A 15670-nucleotide genomic window follows, 5' to 3' on the forward strand; every position below is an offset into this window, starting at 1 on the left:
CCAAATAGCATCCAAATATACCAAGCAAGGGGGCTTCCCTGGTGGCTCAGATGGTAAAGGATCTGCCTACAATGTGGGTAGACCCAGATTCTAGCCCTGGGTTGGGAAGATCCCCTGGAGTATGAAATGGCAACCCACTCCTGTATTCTTGCCTAGAAAATTCCATGGACAGAGGAGTCTGGCAGGCCACAGTCCAAGGGGTCTCAGAGTCAGACACTGACAGCAGACAGCACACAATACCAAGCAAGAGCCCTCTGAACGTGTGTCAAGGACTGACCAGAATGTAACCTAGCTGATTGTCTGCTAAAATTTAAAGAAAAAGAAATCAACATTTTTCCATAGGATTTCACATGGCCCAGAGTCTTGTAACATAGTATTTAAAATACCTAAGACACAGTTCAAAATTACTCTGTATGAAAAGACCCAGGAAATCTCAATTCACTTCTAAAAAGACAGTCAACAGAAAGTAACAGTGAGATGACAAAGATGTTGGAATTATGTAACAAAGACTTAGAAGCAGTTTTATTAAAATTCTCCAACAAACTATTAGGAACACTCTTAAATACAAAACTAGAAAGTCTCAGAAAAGAAAGAGAAGACTAAAAGAAAAAACATAAATTTTAGACTGAAATAGACAACTGAAATGAAAAATCTCACTGAGTCGGCTAACTAGCAGATTGGAGGTGAAAAAGGGCAAATCAGTTAACTTGAGAGAGCAATAGAAATTATTCAATCTGAGCAAGAGGGCAACAAATTTTTTTAAAAATGAGAAGCCTTATAATCTTAAGAGAAAAAAATTTTTAATCCAATGTCTGTATCATTAGAATCTCAGAAGAAGAGAAAGAATGTGATGCTGGGAAAAAAAAAAAAAAGTGAAGAAATAATGGCCAAAAAGCTCTCCCAGTTAGAGAAATATATAAACCTGCAGATTCAAGAAGTTCAGTAAATCCCAAATAAGATAATCTTAATGAAATGCATCCCCAGAAATATCATAATTAAAATGCTGAAAACTAAAACAAGGAAAAAATCTTGAAAGAAGCCAGAGAAAAATAATTACCTACACAGAGAATCTTTTCATTTTGAAATAATAATATATATGCGGAAGTTATCAAAAATATAAAGTGTTCCTATAAACCCTTCACCCAGCTTCCTCTAATGTTAACCCAAGAGAACCATGAGAGCATCATCTGGATGACCAGCTTCAAGAGGAGGAAGACAAAGTCTGTCTTGGTGTGAAGGTCTACCCAGGGTAGACCAGATTCCCCACCAAGTTCAAGCCTACAGGGGAAGGATCCTTTCATTCAGCCAACTCCATCTTTTTTTTTAACATCAAAAACATTTTGTATTTGGGTATAGCTGATTAACAATGTTGTGATTTCAGGTGAACAGCGAAGGGACTCAGCCATACATATACAAGAACCCATTTTCCCCCAAACTCCCCTCCCATCCAGGCTGCCATATAGCATTGAGCAGAGTTCCATGTGCTATACAATAGGTCTTTGTTGGTTATCCATTTTGAATATAGCAGTGTGTACGTGACCTTCCCAAAGTCCCTAACTATCCCTTCCCCCCCAGCAACCATAAGTTTGTTTTCTAAGTCTGTGAGTCTCTTTCTGTTTTGTAAGTTCATTTGTATCATTTCTTTTTAGATTCCACATATAAGGAATATCATATAATATTTCTCTTTCTGTCTGACTGACTTCACTCAGTATGACATTCTCTAGGTCCATCCATGTTGCTATAAATGGCATTGCTTCATTCTTTTTAATGGCTGAGTAATATTCCATTGTATACATGTAGCACATCTTCTTTATCCATTCTCTGTTGATGGACATTTAGGTTGCTTCTGTGTCTTGGCTATTGTAAACAGTGCTTCAGTGAACACTGGGGTGCATGTGTCTTTTGAGGCCATGATTTTCTCTGGATATATGCCCAGGAGTGGGATTGCAGGGTCATATGGTAGCAGCCAATCCATCTTTGTTCAACAGTTTTTCCCCATGGGCAAAGCAAAGCTTGTCCTTGTGCTCCTTACCTTGGAAGATGTTTGGAACTTTTTTGACTCACCCCTCCCACCTGAAAGGTTGCTGTTAGCTTAGGTTTTCTCTTTAGAGGTCAGGTATGACAGAGAAGTTCCAAGGAGCAGTTCCTCGGGATACCCTGTTCTCTTTCTCTCGAAAATGAGAATAAACCTCCCCAGAAATTCACTTCACCAAGGGAATTCCCTGGCCCAGCATAACCAAAATGGGCAACAAGAATGTCCATAGCAAGGGCTCAATTAAATCTTGTATCTACAAAGCTGGAAAACAAGAGTGAAGTATCTTATAAGCAGATGCATCTTCCAATAAGCATATTTCTGAAGATATAGAACTATATATCAAGGTGCCTTTCCCCTCTTTCTACTGAAGAAAACTTTTTTTGTCCATTACTTTTATTGCTGTTAATTAAGAGATAATACAGTGGTTCAAGTGGAAGCCTGATATAATTAGAATTCTTAGAATAATGTTTTATAACTGTAGATCCTTTAAATGTGAATCTTATCAATTAATTGCTTCCATTTTCTTATATTTCTAGGTAGTATAATTAAGGTATTTTTGTTCTTAACAAGACCCTGAAATCATCCAGAAACACAGCAATAATAATGTTTGATCTTTCTTCTAAAATGAGTTTGAGCTTTTTCTCTTTTGGTTTCATTGCTGTCATTTAAGTGTTTATACAGTAACTCCAGTGAAAACCTCATGGGAACATAATTCTTAGGATAATGTTCTGTAAATGTGTATTCTGTAAATGTGAATCTCATAAGTAATCAGCTTTCCTTTTATTTGATTTCCAGATAGTATATAGTATTTCTATTGTTGCTATCTATTAATAACAAGTTTCTTCTCTTGATCCACAAACAGAGCAGTGTTTTATGTCTCCGCTAATTCAGCATTTTCACTCATTTCATTTCAATGCTGTTGTTAAGTTCTCATATAGCCATTCAAATAGAAGTTTGATCAGAGTCTTTTCTTAGGATAGTGTGATGAATGCATTTCATTTGAAAGTAAAATTTCATGAGTGAATTATTAACTTTTATTTCTAGATAAAGAAAGATAGGATTTCAGTTGCTGGTGTCAAAAAATCATTTCCCATAACCTGAACTATGAGAAAAGTTTTACATGAGCAGTCACACCATTGGAGGTATTTGAAATTCAAAGTCTATATCTGCTTTCCATAGCCTGCATTTACCCTAGTTATAAGATTATATAACCCTAGTTATAAGATTAATATATTTACCCAAGTAAATGTTAGTTTACCCTCTGATGGCGCTCACTGTGCATAGTATAAATGCACAGTGTGCAGCCCTCACTATGGACTGCAAAGCCCCAGATGTGCTGAGCTCCGCTGTTCCACCGACCTGTCTCACGCCCACTGAGCTTTGGTCACTCTGTCCTCCCCTAGAGCCTCAACCCACCAAGTCCCTTCCATCTTTTCCTTCATGCTATTCCCTGTCTGCCTGAAATGCTAGCCCCCAACCCCAAAGATGCCTGTCTTCCCTCACTCTTCTGGTCTCAAATATCCATCTTCGAAGCTTTCACTGAGTTCGCAACCAGAATGAGTTCCTCTGTTTCATGACACTCTGAGCTTTGTACCTTTTTATTAGTAGCATTATCAGAATGTGCAGTTGTAAAATTACTCATGTGATCATGTTTGAATGTGTGTTTCCCTACCTCCGCATCGTCCTGGATTAAGTCTGCTTCCTGTTCATGTACCATGTCCAGCGTTTTCAGAGCAGCAAGGGGAGAGTGCTCCTGGCACTTGGTGGGACACTTTTCCTCACGCAGGTGTTTTACGTTTGGCTGCAATGACAAAGCATAAAACACAGCCTTCCGGCGCCTAACAAAGCAAGTGTTTGTTTCTTTCTCACTCACGAATTTGTGGATGAGCTGTCGCCTGCCTGGGCTTGACAGGGCTTGGGTTTCAGGTCAGCTTCCTTCTCTGAGGCCTGCTTGTCATTTGAGGGCCAAGGCAGAAGAGACAGTGGCAACCTAGGCCCAGTCCTCACGGAAGACCGCACAAACCCAGGCGGAAGAGGGGAACATAAGCCGCTTCTCAAAGCCTCTGTTCAGAACACATGTGCCCACTTTTCTGCATATCTTCCACTGATCAGAGGGCCCAAGGTCAGTGTGATAAAGACATCAACTCCATGCAAATGATCTAACATCACCCATGTCCCTTGGGGGCCATTCCAAAGCCACTCTAGGTCCTGGCACCCCAGACTCCTGCCTTACAATTAATGTCTTTAGATTTTTATTTATCTATTTATTCTCAGGTATACTGGGTCTTCGTTGTGGTGTACAGGCTTCTCACTGCTGTGGTGTCTCTTGTTGCAGAGCCCAGGATCCAGAATGCAGGCTTTGTATGGGTTCAGAATGTATGGGTTCAGTAGTTGCAGCTCCCGGGCTCTAGACACAGGCTCAGTAGTTGGGGCACAGGGCTTAGTTGACTTCCCAGACCAGAGATCAAACCCATGTCCCCTGCATTGGTAGGCAGATTCTTAACTAGACCACCAGGGAGGTCCCGGCCTTACAAGAAGGTTCCAATTAGGAGGCAGCCATGAGCACCCTAGGGGGAGGAACAGTGTGTTCCCAGCATAGTTGTTGACTTGAGAGTCCCACAGAGTGACAGCATTCGGAGCAGGAGAGGCAGAAGACTTCCTTCAAGGGCCTCAAATCTGAGTTTCAGAAAGCTCCTGAGCCCACATCAATCCCACAGCGTGTCCTTGTAACTCCCCACAGTACTGCGTGAGTCATCACTTACCTGTCAGCCCGTATTTATGGAGGGCCTAAGGGATGCTGGGTGGTGCCGAGGTAAGGCTGCTGTGTAAGGCGAGGTGCTGGGCCTAGTTCAAGCCCTTCCTTTGTAGCTTCCCCTCCTCCCTCCTCCAGCCCACGGAATTTCCTCTTTCGTTTACACTCACCCCATGATTCCCATGGAGCAAGGGACAGTCGGTCAGAGCCCAGGCGATGAGCACAAAAAAGCAAATGAAAAAGAGGAATAATTCATACAAAATCAAGATGTCAAGGATCTGTCACTTGAGAACTGCATTCTGCTGCTCAAGAACTCTTCTGAGCCATTTTAATTGGATCAGATTAGTCAAATCCTGAAAGACTTTACCTAGCCATATGCCAAGAGACAGTCTTTACATAGTAGATAGGTAATCAATATATGCAGAATGAGTATATAAAGCTATGCAATTAAGTGGTATGCAGGGAGTGTTTGCATCGAATGATGAACCATAACTAAGAGAGCTATGCCCACACACTGCTCTATGAAATGACAGCTTTATCGCTTGATAACATAATCCTATGATATACTGCTATTATTATCCCCCTATAAAAACACAGACAAGATTGAAATATAACCTTAAAAGCTTTGGGAAATCCCATGGACAGAGAAGCCTGGTGGTCTACAGTCTGCGTTTGCAAAGGACACCACTTAGCGACTAAGCAAACATATAAGAATAATCAGGCCCAGCGTGGCATCAGAGGGGACGTGGGGCACCTAGGGATGAAGTGTGGGCCTGACCCCTGGTGGTTCTGGTTCTGTTCTTGCCACTAACCAGACAGACTTGGCAGGTCACTGAACACCATCGCGCTGGTATTTGAGCTAATCACTTAATTGAGCATTACTCCATATAATCCTCACAATTTCCTGCTCTTATCAGAGAACAAGAAGTGAGGTTTAGGGAAGCTAAATCATATACCCAATATTTGAGCTGAGTATGTCTGACTTTAGAACTGGTCTTTTCTACCTCGCTTCATTCAGTAGACCCTCAGGCTTTTGTGAACATCAAAAAGGATGTGTATAAAAAGCACTTTTGGAAACGTTGAAACCGACATCAATTACTACTACAAATCACCTCGGGACGAAAATAATTTCTTTTGAATTTAACACAATCATAATATAATTTCTTCAAGGTGTATTATGGACCCGTTACAAGCGTTAATTTATGTAATTATCGCACAAGTCCACAAGGATGGTCCTGCTCTAATTTTTAGATGTGAAATACGAGTGTTTTGGCGAAACGCTGTTAAAACAAGTGTGATAAAGCTGCACAAGTGACTCGAGGGAGCCGCGGCGGCGACCAGCTTCCTGTGCGTAGATGAGCAGAAAACGGGGAAGCGGGAGGGACTCCCCAGGACCGTCACCGCATGGGAGCGATGATGCTCCCACAGCACAGGAGTCGTTACTCTGCTCAACAGGGATGTAGGAACGAAGCTGAGTTATCAGAGTTCTCCGAGGGAGCTGCAAAAGAACCCGAACCCAGGGGCTCCACCGCCAGGGATGGGCTATTCGGCCTCCAGCCCCGAGACTTTTCCTTGCGAGTTTCCGGGGAGATGCGGCAGCGTGGGCGCGTCCCTGACTGGCTCCTGAGCTTTGGGGCTGTGTGTGTGGGTATGCGTGTGTGTATGATCCCTTGCCTCCCTGGGATTGGGATCGCCCCTTACAGTCCAAATGAAAAGATGTCACCTTTGCATCTCTTCTACAAACGCTTACTGAGCTCCTATAACTCGCCCATAGACAAAATGCGGCGGCGATGCCCGCTAAGACCCAACGCCCGCGAGCGCGCGTCTCGCCGTCTCCTGCGAGCGCGGAAGACAGGGTGCCCGGAACGCCCGTCCGGAACTCGCGGGCGAGCCCCGCAGCCGCGGTGCCCGGCCTGCGCGCGCCCGAGGGCGGCACTGCCCACGCACATGCACACGCACGGGAGCGCCGGGCTCCCGCGTCCCCGGTGCCGCGCCGGCGCCGGCGCAGGGCGCGGGCGGGAGCTCGGGAGTCCGAGCGGGAGGCGGGAGCGGCAGGCGGGGCGGGTGCCCGCGAGCGGCGCTCGTGCATTCGCTCCTCCGCTCTTAAGCTCCGCCCCGGTCCCGCCCACCCCCTTCTCCCGCGCGCGGGCTCCGCGCGCCCCAACCCGCGCGCGTGCGCGCGCGTGCGCAGGCCAGGGCCCTCCGGGGGCGGCCCCGTAGACTCCAACGAAAGCGACGCAAGGTCCCGGATTAACCCTTTCCCCGCTCGCCCATTTAGAGGCCCGGTCGTGTTCCGTGCCTGCGCAAGCCGGCGGCGCGCCTTCCCCCTGGCCCGCACCGCGCATGCACGGGAAGGGGGGGTGCCGGTGGGGGTGTTCGCGGCCGGCTAGACATTCTGTGCTCGTGCAGGAGGAGGGCTGCTACCATCAGGGACGTGCACGATTTCCCCCCCACCCCGCCCCCTCCCCAAACTCCAAAAAAAAAAAAAATCCAAAACACACTGCCACCCACCGTGCCCCCGCGCCCCGCGTCCATCCCGTCCCCGGCCTGCGTGCAGCGAGCGCGGGGAGCCCACGGCGAGTGTCTGTGGCTGTGCCAGGCTGCAGGTAAGCGCGGGCCGGGGGTGTGGAAGGGGCCCGGGCCGGCCGCGAGGCGGGCGCGGGGGCGGCGGGCGCGGCGGGGCTGCCTGGAAGAAGCGCGTTCTCGCCGCGCTCGGGGGCACCCGTCAGCTCCAGGAGACGCGGGCGGACCCGGCGGCGCGGCGCGAGCGGGGCCGGGCGTGGGGCCGGGGCGCTCCGGGGGCCGCGCAGGCCGGCGAGCGGGCTCGGGCAGCGGCCAGGCGGCGACAGTGGCTGCCCCGCGCGCGCGCTCGCCGAGTCTCGGCGGCGGAGTTTATGGCCGCCCCCGCTCGCACCGCCGCAGTGCACCGCGGTGGGGGTGGGGACGGCCCGGAGCCCGGCGCCGAGCGCGGCCCGCCGGGCGCCGCCCCTCCGCGCCGCGGGCCCCGCCGCGCCGCCCCCCAGCAGCCCGCGGAGGAGGGGGCCAGGACCCCCGCGCTCGCACTCCCGGGAGCGCCCGCGGAGCTCGGGAAGCCGGCCGCGCGCCGCCCCCGCCCCCGGCCGCGGGAGGGCGGGGGAGGGCCCGGCGCGAGCCGGCCGGGGAGTGCGCGGGGCGCGAGCTCCGGGCTCGCGGGCGGAGCGGGGCGCGGCGCGGCGCGTCGCGGGGCTGCGGAGCCCGGCCACACGCCCGCTCCCGATCCCCGCCGCCGGGGCCGCCGTGGGTCCTCCCTCTCGCGCTCGGAGTCGCGGCCCTAGCCCGCGCCGAAGAGCCCGATTCTAAAAGGGAAAACGGCTGGTGCTCCGCCCGGCTTTCCGGGCGGGAGCTTTTGTTCGGGAAGGAATGCCAGCCGCTGGATCCCGTCCCCCACCTCCCGGGCCGAGCTGGATGGGAGCGAGGCTCGGAGAGGTTCCGGAGGCGGCCCGGGTCCTGCGCTCGGTTCCCTGCTCCCTTCCCATCCAGAAGCGGCGAGCTCTCGACCGGGAAGTGGTGCCGCCGCCATTGTCGCGGCGGCCCCAGGGTCGGGGAGGCGGCCGGCTGGTCGCCGCGGCTTCTGTATACAGTTCGGCTTAGCGGGGCCCCCCGCGCTGGCGCTTTGGAGAAGCAACATGCAGGGGCAGCTTCGTCCAGGAGGTGTGGTTGGAGCGGCATCTTGCCCTCCACCTGTAGGGATACTGGCAACGGGGATCTTCCTGTTTGACTCACCTGAACTTAGCAATTGGAACATTTCAACAGAGGGGGGAAAATGGAGCTATGGAGAGATAGAGTGGGACCAAATAACACATAGGCTTAAAAAAAAAATCTAAGTACGTTGCCATGGGTACTGTACGCCTCTCCTGTACCTGGTCCAGGCACCTTTATCCCATAAGCTCCAGAGAGCGACTATAGGAAGTAACCTGGTAGGAAGGCTGCCTTCCCTTGGGGGTGGCCTCAGGCTAGGGTGCACCCTTAGAAATTATTCTGCCCTGTCCTTGCACTTGGCAAGTAAGAAAACAACCTGCCACTTTAGGCAGCTTTATGATGATTTTGCTTTTCTGTAGAGGGTTTTCAGGACTCTGGTTCTGCCACTCTCAAGTTTGGGTGGTCACCGTTCAGTAGAGAAGGCTTGATGTTTTTCAGGATGTTGGTCTGCAAAATGGAGTTTAAACTGGAAAAAATCAGGAATCCTTTGAGCTTCCCTGTAGGGATACAGGCAGACACACCCGGAGTTCTCTAATGCAAGCTTCAAAACCAGAGTGATTTAAGTAACTATATACTACATCATCGGAGAAGGCAATGGCACCCTACTCCAGTACTCTTGCCTGGAAAATTCCATGGACGGAGGAGCCTGGTAGGCTGCAATCCATGGGGTTGCTGATAGTCGGACACAACTGAACGACTTCACTTTCACTTTTCACTTTCATGCATTGGAGAAGGAAATGGCAGCCCACTCCAGTGTTCTTGCCTGTAGAATCCCAGGGACGAGGGAGCCTGGTGGGCTGCCGTTTGTGGGGTTGCACAGAGTTGGACACGACTGAAGCGACTTAGCAGCAACAGCAGCATACTGCATCATACAGAAGAGTGGATAGAAGTAAACAGCTACTGTTCCCTGTTAACTGTTGAGTATATGTACTTTTCTTAACTTTGTCTATATTTATCGATGTAAAAAATATACAGTCTATGTTTATATAAGCCAAGCAGAAAAAAATGTGGAAGGCTGTGTATCCAGCAAGAAATGGTAGGGGAACGAGGTGCTTACCAGCTTTCACTCTATCTGTGCAGCAATCAATATCCTTGCAAATATAGACAGAGGCTTTGTGAGGGGAACTCCCTTAGTGGTTCCCCAGCCCATCCTTCCCATTCCCGTCGCACACCCCCTCCAGGCTGCCAGTGCTCCAGCCCTTACCTTTTCTCCTTCATATCTGTTCAGAGCTGAACCCGACGCTGCCAGCCACCCTCCTCTTTGTTCCCAACCTGAAAATGGGTACAGGTGCCAGTGACAGGACAAAAAAGGAAAGTTTCTTTTTAAAAATCAATTTTTGAAAACATTCTTGTTTACAACTGGGGATAGGGAAAGAGCCAACTTCACTCTTGTATGTCCTTTTCTTTTGTAGGACTGGCGTGCCCCTGATCAGAGTTATTCTGATCTGAAGATTTTGGTGTTTAAAGCATTAAGATAATAGCCTGAGTTGTTCATGGTAACTATGACTTTGCATATTAAGTCTTTAGAATCTTATTGGTGTCAGCTTTAAAATGTCTCTCAGTTATGTACTAGCATTCTTTGGAGGACTAGGTATTTTCCTCATACTTATGCTTGGTTGAATAAAAGAAAAGCAAGGTTTTTGAAAAGAAACACCCAGGACACATTAATTTAAAAAAGATCACTCCTTTAACACGTGGCAGATGTCTTCCATGCCAGTTCTCCATTTCTTTTTCTCATAAAACCCCACTGCACTTGTCAAGTGCATCCAGGTCTGATGACACTTTGATCTGGATGACAGATAGACTGGCATCCAGGGGGGGAATGAAGCTGCTTGTCACTGTCTTCCCAAATGTCATCTGATTCTCTGAGGGTCCTATTAAACCTTGCCCCTTGTTCAGAAGTGGCCCAACACTGGTGTGAAGACTAGAGGACAACACTGAATGGAGTGTTCTGGAAATGATTTCCCTCCCTGAGTCTGCAGGAGTGATCTGTCTCTTGCGTCAAGGAAGCAGAACCTTGAGAGCTGCTAGTTATTGTACTGAATCTTCCTCGGCATGAAATTAGACACAGCAGACGGCACTGGCGGATGCTTGCCAAACGGTTTTCTTAAACCTTGAAGCTGAGTTATCATTATTACCTCTAGTTATCAGGAAGCACTGGTTTTGGAGCTAGAGTGTCTGGATTTGCTAGAGAAGGCAATGGCAACCCACTGCAGTACTCTTGCCTGGAAAATCCCATGGACGGAGGGGCCTGGTGGGCTGCAGTTCATGGGGTCGCTACGAGTTGGACACGACTGAGCGACTTCACTTTCACTTTTCACTTTCATGCATTGGAGAAGAAAATGGCAACCCACTCCAGTGTTCTTGCCTGGAGAATCCCAGGGACGGGGGAGCCTGGTGGGCTGCTGTCTCTGGGGTCGCACAGAGTCGGACATGACTGAAGTGACTTAGCAGCAGCAGTAGCAGAGCCCTGACGGTCCACTAAATAGCTAGAATATTGGGCAGGTTCCTCAGTTTAAAGTAGGGTAATAATGCCTATCTCTCAAGGTCATTTGATCACTGCCTTTGTGAAAACATGAAAAATGCGTAGCACGATGCCAGGCAGGTATTGCGTGCCCAGTAGGAGTCGTTGTTATTATGAGTAAGCATACGCTGAGTACAGTGAAGATAAGTAGAAGGAACAGTGTGGAAATCCCTAAATTTGGATCTGTCTTTTCTCCTCTTATTCTTGAACCCCTCCTGACAGTGACTTTCTGAAATTGTTAGGGACTGGAAAGTGGTCAGAAAATGAAATCTCCCTGAAATTTTTATATGGAAAAGTACTGTCCATAATGACCAAAATTCTTTTTCTTTATAAACATTTTCTTGTAGGAGTTTTTCATCAGTATGTCTGAAACCATTAAATATAATGACGATGATCATAAAACTCTGTTTCTGAAAACACTCAACGAGCAACGCTTGGAAGGAGAATTTTGCGACATCGCGATTGTGGTTGAGGATGTGAAGTTCAGAGCGCACAGGTGTGTTCTTGCTGCCTGCAGCACCTACTTTAAAAAGCTTTTCAAGAAACTTGAGGTAGATAGTTCCTCAGTAATAGAAATAGATTTCCTCCGTTCTGATATATTTGAAGAGGTCCTGAATTACATGTACACGGCAAAGATCTCCGTGAAAAAAGAAGATGTTAACTTAATGATGTCATCCGGTCAGATTCTCGGCATCCGGTTCCTGGATAAACTTTGCTCTCAGAAGCGGGACGTGTCCAGCCCGGACGAAAACAACGGTCAGTCGAAAAGCAAGTACTGCCTGAAGATCAACCGCCCCATTGGGGATGCTGCCGACCCCCAGGATGACGACGTGGAGGAAATCGGAGACCAGGACGACAGCCCCTCGGATGACACGGTAGAAGGCACCCCCCCGAGTCAGGAGGACGGCAAGTCGCCCACGACGACGCTCAGGGTGCAGGAGGCCATCCTGAAAGAGCTGGGCAGCGAGGAGGTACGGAAGGTCAACTGCTACGGCCAGGAGGTAGAGTCCATGGAGACCCCCGAGTCCAAGGACCTGGGGTCCCAGACCCCTCAGGCCTTAGCATTTAACGACGGGATGAGCGAAGTGAAGGATGAGCAGACCCCAGGCTGGACCACGGCGGCCAGCGACATGAAGTTCGAGTACCTGCTGTACGGGCACCACCGGGAGCAGATCGCCTGCCAGGCGTGCGGGAAGACGTTTTCGGACGAGGGTAGGCTGAGGAAGCACGAGAAGCTGCACACGGCCGACCGGCCCTTCGTGTGCGAGATGTGCACCAAGGGCTTCACCACGCAGGCCCATCTGAAGGAGCACCTGAAGATCCACACGGGCTACAAGCCCTACAGCTGCGAGGTGTGCGGCAAGTCGTTCATCCGCGCCCCGGACTTGAAGAAGCACGAGCGGGTGCACAGCAACGAGCGGCCCTTCGCCTGCCATATGTGCGACAAGGCCTTCAAGCACAAGTCCCACCTCAAGGACCATGAGCGCCGTCACCGCGGCGAGAAGCCCTTTGTGTGCGGCTCCTGCACCAAGGCCTTCGCCAAGGCGTCCGACCTGAAGCGGCACGAGAACAACATGCACAGCGAGCGCAAGCAGGTCACCCCCAGCGCCATGCAGAGCGAGACCGAGCAGCTGCAGGCGGCGGCCATGGCTGCGGAGGCCGAGCAGCAGCTGGAGACCATCGCCTGCAGCTAGAGGCGGGGAACCGGGATGCGCACGCGCGCGGCAGGGATGCTCAGCATCCTTTATCGGCATCCAGCATCCCGCATCCCGAGCCATGAATGCCAGCCGCCATGTTTCGTCGGAAACTTACTGAGAACTTGTACTCGCTGGACATAAGGCAGTGCTTGGTTGGGTGTTTTGAAAACTTTGCAAGGAAATAACCGTTCCTTGGTTCTGACCGAACTGTTTCACTGTCCCGTCTGGTGTGTAATATTAATGTTGCCAGTAAGCACCCGGCCCCCGCCCGCCCCCCTCCCCCCCTTTTTTTTATGATTTCTGATTTTAATTTGAGAACTCCTGGGCCCAGTTCAGAAGTGAGAGACTTCTGCCCCTTTTTAAAAGTCCCCCTCTCCGCCTGCTGCACCAGGGAGTGCACCGCACGGAGTGATAATTGAGTGGATTGATTTCCTGACCATCACCATTCTGTGTGACTTACGGGTCACAGTGACATTTTTAAGAACTTTAGTAAAAGTACTTCGTATAGACGCAGGAAATACGGGTGGGTGGTTGACCAAGAACCCTGCGTGCACAGATAGGAAAACAAGTTCTGGAAATGCAAAATGGTGTCAGATTTATATATTTGGTTTGTTAATTTTCTATCACTGTTTTTCATGGTTTTTGTGGACAGATAATGGTTGCTTTGCTGAAGTGTTTCTTCATCCTTTTTGATTGCCCGCATGTGCCCCTCAAGATGTCACATGACCTGAAGGCATGCCAGTCGTTTGAGGGCTGAGTTTTTTCACTCTTACTTGGGGTATTGCTACTCTGCAGCTGATGGGGTTTGTGGGCTGACCAGTGGTGAGAGGGTTAGAAAAGGGAGTGTAGGAACCTGGCTCTCAGAGACAAGGTTTGCACATTTGCAACAAGTCCAAGATTTCCTAGATCAAAATAATTCCTGATTTTGAAATTGGATTTTTGTTTAGGATCAAAATTTAGGCCAAGAACAGGTATACCTCTTCGGGTATGTTTGTGTAACTTAAAGAGTGTCATCAAGCTTTTGGGCTCTCGGCATCACGTGATTATCCATAAAGAAGATGCAGTGTCCTTCCTGAAATCATTATGTTTAAAATCTTTTACCTGTGTAAATAGTATAGAAGCGTTGGTCTTATGTATCTCAAGTACAAATAGACAGCTGCACTTTTTTTGCACATGGGATTAACGATATCTCCATCAGCAACAAAGATCAGTCTGTTTTTAACCAATATTAAAGATTGTCAGACCAAATGTTTATGTTCTTGAAGTATATTTCATCACTGGTTACAGTTTTAAGTGGAAGATGGTTGCCTTTTCATAGCCGTAAACTGAATTATAAGTGCTGTTCCAATTCGGGTGTACGAATTCCTAAAGAATGTATTTCTTTAGGAATACATTGAAATACCAACAATAGTTTGAATTATGTTCTGTAATAAAGAATTAGTTCTTTTAGAATGTACCATTTTCAAAAAATGTCGATTTTTAAAATTTATTTTTGGTTGCTAGGGTTTTTTTTTCTTAAGATACATTAAAGTAATTTCATTTCCTAGCTTGTTGCATTAACACTTGTAATTATTATTGTGAGAGAAAGTTTATTTTTTAAACTGGTGTATATGTTATGCCCATGATTGTAGGATGAAGATGTTACCTTTTTAAAAATCTTATTTATTGGTAAATGTTTAGTTTAAAACTAATTTAATTTCTTTTCTTAAATGTTGTTTATTTTCTCCGAAAAGCAGTTGTGTCACTGTGTTTATATGCTCTTCATAGAAGGGGAACCGATTGCTGTTCCTAGACTGTTTTAACCAAAGCAAAGGAAAAGTAATTTAACATCTTGTGGATGGCTACTTCAGCAAATCATACCTGGGGCCTTTGTTTTTGTATATAAAAGAAAATATACTTCTGTCATTCCTGTTTTTGTTTTTTTCCTAGCAGCCTGTCACACACCCAGGTTTCTACCCCAGTGCATTTTCTATACTGTCTTCATCTTGGTTATACAGAGTTGCAAGTTCCCCATGTAGCATTAACCTTCACTGAAACCACATAATCACAGTGGTATCCCCAAAAGAAAGCTCTTTCAGCACTTTATTTGCATCGTGTAAATATGTGTCATTGGTCCTATTTTGCATGAGAAATATATTTGTGTTGTAATTTCCACCACCAGTGCTGGGTTCATCTGTGTTGAGGGTGCATGTTTTTGTTGTGTTCTGGGCAGCGAGGTTGTGACATGGCAGCTCTCCTGTCTCCTGGTCATGAAACCTGCCTCTCTCCCACCTAGCTGGCTATAGTGTCCTGTGGATGATGAAGCCCTCGTGTCCAGCAGTTCTAGGGTACCTCCCTGCACAACGAGTTACTTCTGAAACATGCTTACGCTGAATCTGCCTTGTGAGAAGGAAGGAAATGCCAATGTCAATGTTCAGTTAAGTTCAGTCGCTCAGTCGTGTCTGACTCTTTGCGACCCCATGAATCGCAGCACGCCAGGCCTCCCTGTCCATCACCAACTCCCGGAGTTCACTCAGACACACATCCATCGAGTCAGTGATGCCATCCAGCCATCTCATCCTCTGTCGTCCCCTTCTCCTCCTGCCCCCAATCCCTCCCAGCATCAGAGTCTTTTCCAATGAGTCAACTCTTCACATGAGGTGGCCAAAGTACTGGAGTTTCTGCTTCAGCATCATTCCCTCCAAAGAAATCCCAGGGCTGATCTCCTTCAGAATGGACGGGTTGGATCTCCTTGCAGTCCAAGGGACTCTCGAGAGTCTTCTCCAACACCATAGTTCAAAAGCATCAATTGTTCAGCGCTCAGCCTTCTTCACAGTCCAACTCTCACATCCGTACATGACCACAGGAAAAACCATAGCCTTGACTAGACAGACCTTTGTTGGGAAAGTAATGTCTCTGCTTTTGAATATGCTATCTAGGTTGGT

General features: G+C 48.3%; 1 protein-coding gene across 7 annotated transcripts; it reads left to right on the forward strand.

The window, feature by feature from the left end:
* The first annotated feature begins 7170 nt into the window (after positions 1 to 7170).
* On the forward strand, positions 7171 to 14651 carry ZBTB14 (zinc finger and BTB domain containing 14). Of its 7 annotated transcripts, XM_045164099.1 has the most exons (4): positions 7171 to 7393; positions 9754 to 9836; positions 9938 to 10021; positions 11397 to 14651. In XM_045164099.1, the coding sequence occupies exons 3-4, from the start codon at positions 10019 to 10021 to the stop codon at positions 12741 to 12743; spliced, it is 1350 nt and encodes a 449-aa protein (XP_045020034.1). In that variant the 5' UTR covers positions 7171 to 7393; positions 9754 to 9836; positions 9938 to 10018; the 3' UTR covers positions 12744 to 14651. The 7 variants fall into 7 exon arrangements, with proteins under 7 accessions (XP_045020034.1, XP_045020030.1, XP_045020033.1 ...); XM_045164095.1 differs by having other exon boundaries at positions 7172 to 7393; positions 9754 to 10021; XM_045164098.1 differs by lacking the exon at positions 9754 to 9836 and having other exon boundaries at positions 7172 to 7393.
* Positions 14652 to 15670: the final 1019 nt, after the last annotated feature.

Source organism: Bubalus bubalis, chromosome 22 (assembly GCF_019923935.1).
Source record: "Bubalus bubalis isolate 160015118507 breed Murrah chromosome 22, NDDB_SH_1, whole genome shotgun sequence".
Lineage (NCBI taxonomy): Eukaryota > Metazoa > Chordata > Mammalia > Artiodactyla > Bovidae > Bubalus > Bubalus bubalis.